The sequence below is a fragment of the Amblyomma mixtum genome, unplaced genomic scaffold (assembly GCF_055824585.1).
Source record: "Amblyomma mixtum isolate Tamu unplaced genomic scaffold, ASM5582458v1 scaffold_126, whole genome shotgun sequence".
NCBI lineage: Eukaryota > Metazoa > Arthropoda > Arachnida > Ixodida > Ixodidae > Amblyomma > Amblyomma mixtum.
The window spans coordinates 5,393-12,997 of record NW_028317658.1 but is presented as its reverse complement, the minus strand read 5'-3'; the positions used below and the strand labels follow the sequence as shown (position 1 = coordinate 12,997).

The window sequence follows — 7,605 nt, the reverse complement described above, 5'->3', positions numbered from 1 at the left end:
ATTTCATCGCCAGCCGAGGGTCGCGTTTGTACCCTATTTCTGGGCTTGGCCAAAGAAGAAAACAGCTTCCCTGACAGCTCTATTAGCGCGTACACAAAGAGTGCGCTGGATCATCGTCGCCTCTTCACACGAAAAAGCAATGCGAATGTTTGTAACCGAGTATTGCCTGGTGGTTAGCGTGACACAATTGGACATTAGTGCTCCTTTGGACCACTTTCGCGGATGCACCACCAGGCGAACAGCTAAGCCATCAAATTTGTTTGCCCATGAAGGAACTACTAGAAGGTTCCCCACGAATGAGCATTATCTGGCCACACCGTCACTTGAGCGACGCTCTTTGAAATTTGTAATGACTAACCCGAAGGTTTCTGCTCTGGTAGACGCATACACAGCCCTGAATAGCACTATCTTTGTTGTAAAATACGACTGCGTCGCAACCCTTATTCACAAACGTGTTGATATGGTACTTGACCCAGTGGGAGGCTCGATCGTTCGGGATGAGCTCATCTTTCTGTACGCCCAGTATTCCCCGGTATCGTTGTGTTTCCTTGTTCCTCGAAAACACAAGATGCGCATTACCTTCATTGACACTTGGGATTCACTTCTGTGGTTAGTGATGGCTCTGACGTCCACAGCAGCGATGGTGGCCATGTTTTCATTCTTGAAGCGCCATCTTCTCTCCTACAGACGAGAACCTTTCCATCTGTCCCGCCTTCTTTTCTTCATGTTCGGAATTCTTTTGGGGCGGAGTCCTTCTAGGCTAGAAAGCAGTCCTCTGGCCTACCGTAATCTTTCTGTTGCATTCTGGACGCGGTGGACGCTCACCCTATGCACTTACATTCAGTCAAGCATCACGGCTATTCGCAGCGTCATGAGTGTGACAGGCTCGGTAAAATCTTTAACAGAGCTTGAACGCTGTGTTCAAAGAGTCGACCTGTGTCCCTGCCTGAGCAGTGACTGGCAAAACTTGATTAAAAAAGCAGGACTGGAAGAAATCCACCGCTTTCACATATCACTCTTTGGAGCCATACTTGTTGGTCTCCAAGCCAGCTGCCCATATGTATCATCAATGGTACACTGCTACCAGAGAACGCTGGAAGAGACGCACGCCGCATTCTCGAATTCCACAGATGAACTGGAGGCAGTACTTTCGCTGTGGGGCCTTATTCCTGGTGGAAAATTCTGCACCACCTTCCGAATATCGGCCATGCATGTCCTGAACCCACTCAGGTAGGTAAATATTTGTACCAAGCGACTAATGGCGTAGTGCTTTCAGGAGATCTCGCTTTTCCCTCTCGTAGTTTACACCAGGATAGGTATAGTAAAATGATCACTCGCCACGCCACCACTTTAATTGAAGATTTGTACAACGACTCCAGCACGTTCGAGCAACACTTTAATGAGCGGTCATTCTGGTTCCAGTGGTACAGGACATATGTAGAAACCGCCGTGCTGTGGCGGTGGGCGTTGGCGTTAGCATGCTGAGGAAGTCCCGATTGTTAGAGAAGGACGTTACGTCACACGCTGAGCTGTGGAATGAAAATGGCGCAAACTGCCGTGTAATTGAGATTATGACATCATAGTATGATTGAAATGGTATTATGACATGTAAAGGTGTAACTTAAAATTTGTTATGTTGAAATATTAGGGTAATTAGTTGGGAATGGAACCTATACGCTTCGGTTGAGATCCAGACAGGCTACTATTAGCACACTGAGGCACACTCATTTCACCTGGTTAAAAGCGCATCTTTTGCGTCTCGTGGTTTATCGTGCGGTCTAATATGCCTACCCATATATGCTAATGAGTGTGTAATCATAAAGTCGCACTAAGTAGAAAAAAAGCGGCGAATATCCAATAGCGCCATCGCGCTATGCCCTAAAGGCCGAGATTAGAGTTCCTCTAAATTTTATCATCAATGACCAAGGTTGCGTATACAAGGGAAACGTTTGCTAAATGGATATGTAGAACCGACGCACGGTGTAAGAGTAGGCTAGGTGAGCGAACGGCAACGAAGAGGCGCCGCTCCGAGCGGAGAGGATAGTGAAGTAGTTGGCCGGCAGTTCAAGAGAGGGCGCACCAAACTGAGGCCCGTTAGGGAGCTTGCATGCGCGCGCGCGCGCTTCTTTTACGCGCCTTTTCCCGTCCAGATATCGCTTTTGTGTCAGTCGTGTTTATTGGTGTGGTGTCACTGTTTTGAAGCTTGCTCTTCGATTTCACCCCACACTGATGCACTGGTGTCATGGGGAAATGCTTCGTGCCTTTTTGTAAGACTGGCTACAAGTCTTGTGCAGAAAAGTTATCACTTTTCAAGCCACCAAATGACGACGAGAGGTTGGAGGCATGGAGAAGAGCAATCCCGCGCAAAGATCGCGTGCTGCAACGGACGGACCGTGTGTGCGAGAAGCATTTCTCTCCTCATTTTATTCTAAAAACGTGGTCCTCCGAAATAGATGGTCACGTTCTGATGTCAGGGAATAGAAGAGCCGGTCTAACAAAGGACGCTGTGCCTTCAATTTTCGAAGGAGCACCGAGTTACCTTTCCAAGAAGATCAAGTGTCCCCGAAAAAGAGTGAAGCGGATAGAGAAACCTGTGGCAACTTCTGCGCGTCCTCCGAATTACACCAGCATACCTGAGGGTTCATCACATGGTGCGGAAGTGTCGAAGACCGCAGCCACGAGCCACAAAGACGAAAACAGCGATGACATGGAAGCTCTCAACCAGCCTTCATTCGAGGACTTATTTGACTTGGTAGCAAACATGTGCCTACCGAGGTCATCGTGGGCAGTACATCGGATCGACGAAGAGGGGATCAAAGACATTCTGATCAGTGATGCTCGTGTAGTGTACAGTGACGGAAGCTGCTGTATATTTAATAATAAGTCCTTGCTCGTAAACTCTGACATGGTGGTCCAAGCCTACATTTTCGACAGGCCAGTTGACTGCACAGCAATTGGAATCAGCCCGTCTGTCTCAACAACATCTGAACTTGAGAAAATGCTAAGAACTTTTGACAATGTGAACGTTTGCTGCGGCGGACCAAGTTTAAAAAGCTTTCCGTCTGTGCTGCCCGAATGTGCTTATGTGGACAACCAAAAAAAGTGGAGACATAACAAATGCCCGTTATTATCGCCTGCAGGCGGAATATGTCGGCCATGCAGTGGCCTCCACAACACTCTGCAATTGCATGCTGACCGCCAGACGGCAAGGGCAAAGAAAAAGGTACCGCTTCAACGGATCAGGCTTTCTGCTTTGAGGAAAGGTGTACCGTCTGCCCAACTTGAAAGAATCAACGCGTTGCGCCATGCAAAAGCCACTGTACTGCGGTCTCGAGCACGACTTTTAGCACGAAACAAATTGCTGATGAAACAGTTGAAAAACTGTCAGGAAGAATTCGCAAAAGTGAAAGAGGAAGGGCTCGCAGAGAAGCTAGAAAGTATGGATTTACCTGCAGCGCAGTTGCTTCTTGTAAAGGAGTGCATTGCTGCAGCTAAATGCACTACGAAGAAGAACAGGAGATACACTGACGACTGGCTGCTGCTCTGCCTTTTGCTAAACATCCGAAGCCCTGCGGCATACTCTTTCCTGCGCAGCAATGCAATATTACCTCTTCCATGCGTTTCGACAATCAGGAAGTACATCAGCTTAGTCGGGCTGAAGTGTGGCTTTGACGAAGCGTTTTTTAAGGCCCTTAAAATGAAAGTTGCCTCGAAAACAGCATTTCAACGAAGAGGGATCCTTATTCTTGACGAGATTCAAGTTAGAAAGGAGATCACGGTGAACTCACGAACAATGACATATGCCGGTCTTGTTGACTTTGGTGAGAAGAACAACCAAAGCAATGAGCCAGCTGATCACGGGCTGGTTTTCGCCTTCGCACCGTTCGGGGAAAAATATTTGCAGCCAGTGGCTGTGTTTGCCGCCAAGGGACCTACGAAAGGGACTGTCCTAGCACAGCTACTTCTTCAGTGCATTGTACACTTAGAAGAAGCGGGCCTTCTCGTTGATGGAGTTGTTTGTGATGGCGCCTCTACTAACAGAGCTATGTGGAGACAGCTTGGAATCAGCGGTGCTCTGGGGAATGTTGTAAATACCTTTGAGCACCCACTGGATTCATCGCGAAAGGTGCATGTCTTCGCAGATGCGCCTCATCTCTTCAAGTGCATACGCAATCGTCTGTATGACAAGAAAGTGTTGAAGAAAGGCGGAAAGTTCATTAAATGGTCTTGCTACGATGCGTTGTTTGTAGCAGACACCAAGAACGCAACTGAGCTGAGAGTATGCCCAAAACTGACTTTCAACCACGTTAATCCTTCTAACATGCTTAAAATGAGAGTGAAATTGGCAACCCAAATTTTCAGCAATTCCGTAGCAAAAGGAATTTTGTTTTATGCACGTAGAGGAGCACCTCGGCTCTTTAATGTCGAGCCGACCGTTGAGTTCACAATCTTTATGAACAACTTATTTGATGCCCTGAACCGGCGCTTTCCAGAAGAAGGCCTGACTATAGACTGCAATGATCTTAAAGTTCTTGAGAGTGCCTCTGATTGGCTTGACGAATGGGAGGAAGAAGTTGCAAAAGGAGAAATTCCTCAAGATCTCTTCCTAAGCCGGTCAACTGCGGAAGGGTTAAGGGTGACGCTCAAATCTGCTCGTGAGCTCTCAATCTACCTGTTGACAAAGTGCGATTTCAGGTACGTCCTGACCGGAAGAATGAATCAGGACCCGTTGGAATGTTTTTTTGGTGTTATTCGACAAGCGGGTGGCCAAAACGAACATCCAACTTTCCCAACGTTCTTGCAACTGTACCGTATGCTGTCTCTTTACTCCCTCCTGAAGCCGCCACGGTTTGGTAACTGTTCAGCTTCCGAGAAAGAACAGTACGGCATTGTGACTTTGGCTGACTTTAAGAACGCATATAACAGCTCAGCATCCAAGGAGCTAAACAAGCTGGAGCAGCTGAAAGAGAAGCTTGACGGCCTAATCGATGAAGGGAGCTGGGAGTGCGACGAAGTGTTTGAGTGTGATAACAATGATGCAAGTGTTGTTGAGTGGTATAATTTATTATGTCACAGGTTTTGTATCCAGGAAAATTTTCAATCAAACCTCCTGCACTACGTGCAAGAAAGCACTGGAGGGTGAGAAAGGCTTGTCAAAGGTGCCGGAAGCTGAGCTAGTGAATTGCAAAACAAGGGGCAGGCTCACACACCCTAACATGCACCTCTATCAGCTTTTTATGGTAGCTGAAGAGCATTTCTCCAAAAACGCAAATCTGAGAGATGCCTACGATAAAACAGTTGACGCTGTACTAGAGAAGTTCACTTTCACTTTCCTTGTACTATCCACAGAGAGGACATGCTTGCCAAGCTACTCCATTATTATATAAGCCTTCGTATGCGTCAGTACTGCCGTCAAATGAACGCAAGCACGTTGAAAAAGGCCAGGACTTGCGTAAAATGTCCAACTTGTTTGACCACAAGGAGCCGAGCTGAGCGAACTGTTTGTTATTTTGGTTGTATACACAACAGTAGAATTTAATGTGTAATCCAGTTTGCAGTGACTACTTTTTGCTTCATGCATGAAATAAACACACAACGTTCTACCTGGGTTATAACTTTTTCTGGGCTGCGGAAAACACCCACTCATCACCCTCACAGAAATTGCATGCAGTTCTCGCATAACCCCACTAAGGCATGCGTTCAGTCGCTTTCACACACAAACATTCATTTCCCCATCGCTGCACCGTGGCCGCTGCATTTTCAAATGCGACTGTTAACCTGATGCGCCCTTCTACCTCATTCTTGAGTTTGAAGTAAACTCGTTCCATGTTATAACCGAGAAAAGTTGAAACCATTGTAATACTGGCATGCTTGGTTCCCGCTCCACCAAAGCTTCTCCGTAGCGTCGTCTGTCGTCTTGCGCGAGCGTCGATAAAGGGGCTTTACGCTTGGCCTGATCTGTGGACAATTTTTTCAAACAGTTAACGGTGATTCACAGTTTAACAAACGCCTAAAAAACCAGCTGGGGGGCGCAAGTTTTCCTCGAGCTGCATGCGGAGAAGCTGTGCTAAAGGCAGGAACGGCGCCGCTACGGGCGCTTAACGGGCGCAAGTTGGAAGCGCCATCTGCCGAGCGAGAAGGAAGCACAATAGTATCGTGCGACGGCAGGCGGCGGCGTTCGCTCACCTAAGCTATGTCTTACACCGTGAACCGACGGGCAAATAAGTCGGGGCACCCGAGAGGAGACCAAAATCAGATAAAACTGCGTCGCTGCGCCGCCTGACATCGCACTTCTGGGGTAGAGACATCGCAGTGCGCATGCGCGTGCTTTCATGCTCGCACCAGTATCTTTTTTCTCGTTACATATGAATAGCTATTTATAGAAAGTATTTGGTTGTAGGGTTCACTTTTGTGATTCTCACGCTCGCACTTCGGCGAGCTTATATGGCAAGGGTTTAGCGAATCGCTAGCGTGACGTGGATGGATGGATGGATGGATGGATGGATGGATGGATGGATGGATGGATGGATGGATGGATGGATGGATGGATGGATGGATGATGGATGGATGGATGGATGGATGGATGGATGGATGGATGGATGGATGGATGGATGGATGGATGGATGGATGGATGGATGGATGGATGGATGGATGGATGGATGGATGGATGGATGGATGGATGGATGGATGGATGGATGGATGGATGGATGGATGGATGGATGGATGGATGGATGGATGGATGGATGGATGATGGATGGATGGATGGATGGATGGATGGATGGATGGATGGATGGATGGATGGATGGATGATGGATGGATGGATGGATGGATGGATGGATGGATGGATGGATGGATGGATGGATGGATGGATGGATGGATGGATGGATGGATGGATGGATGGATGGATGGATGGATGGATGGATGGATGGATGGATGGATGGATGGATGGATGGATGGATGGATGGATGGATGGATGGATGGATGATGGATGGATGGATGGATGGATGGATGGATGGATGGATGGATGGATGGATGGATGGATGGATGGATGGATGGATGGATGGATGGATGGATGGATGGATGGATGGATGGATGGATGGATGGATGGATGGATGGATGGATGGATGGATGGATGGATGGATGGATGATGGATGGATGGATGGATGGATGGATGGATGGATGGATGGATGGATGGATGGATGGATGGATGGATGGATGGATGGATGGATGGATGGATGGATGGATGGATGGATGGATGGATGGATGGATGGATGGATGGATGGATGGATGGATGGATGGATGGATGGATGGATGGATGGATGGATGGATGGATGGATGGATGGATGGATGATGGATGGATGGATGGATGGATGGATGGATGGATGGATGGATGGATGGATGGATGGATGGATGGATGGATGGATGGATGGATGGATGGATGGATGGATGGATGGATGGATGGATGGATGGATGGATGGATGGATGGATGGATGGATGGATGGATGGATGGATGGATGGATGGATGGATGGATGGATGGATGGATGGATGGATGGATGGATGGATGGATGGATGGATGGATGATGGATGGATGGATGGATGGATGG

General features: G+C 47.9%; 1 protein-coding gene across 1 annotated transcript; it reads left to right on the top strand.

Annotated features, from left to right (window-relative positions):
* Nucleotides 1–2,012: 2,012 nt before the first annotated feature.
* On the top strand, nt 2,013–5,200 carry LOC149324896 (uncharacterized). Its single transcript, XM_089565209.1, has one exon. The coding sequence runs from the start codon at nt 2,243–2,245 to the stop codon at nt 5,141–5,143; it is 2,901 nt and encodes a 966-aa protein (XP_089421335.1). The 5' UTR covers nt 2,013–2,242; the 3' UTR covers nt 5,144–5,200.
* Nucleotides 5,201–7,605: the final 2,405 nt, after the last annotated feature.

What these genes read in the sequence shown, in the direction of transcription:
- LOC149324896 (XM_089565209.1), top strand. Translation starts at nt 2,243, where the DNA reads ATGGGGAAATGCTTCGTGCCTTTTTGTAAGACTGGCTACAAGTCTTGT.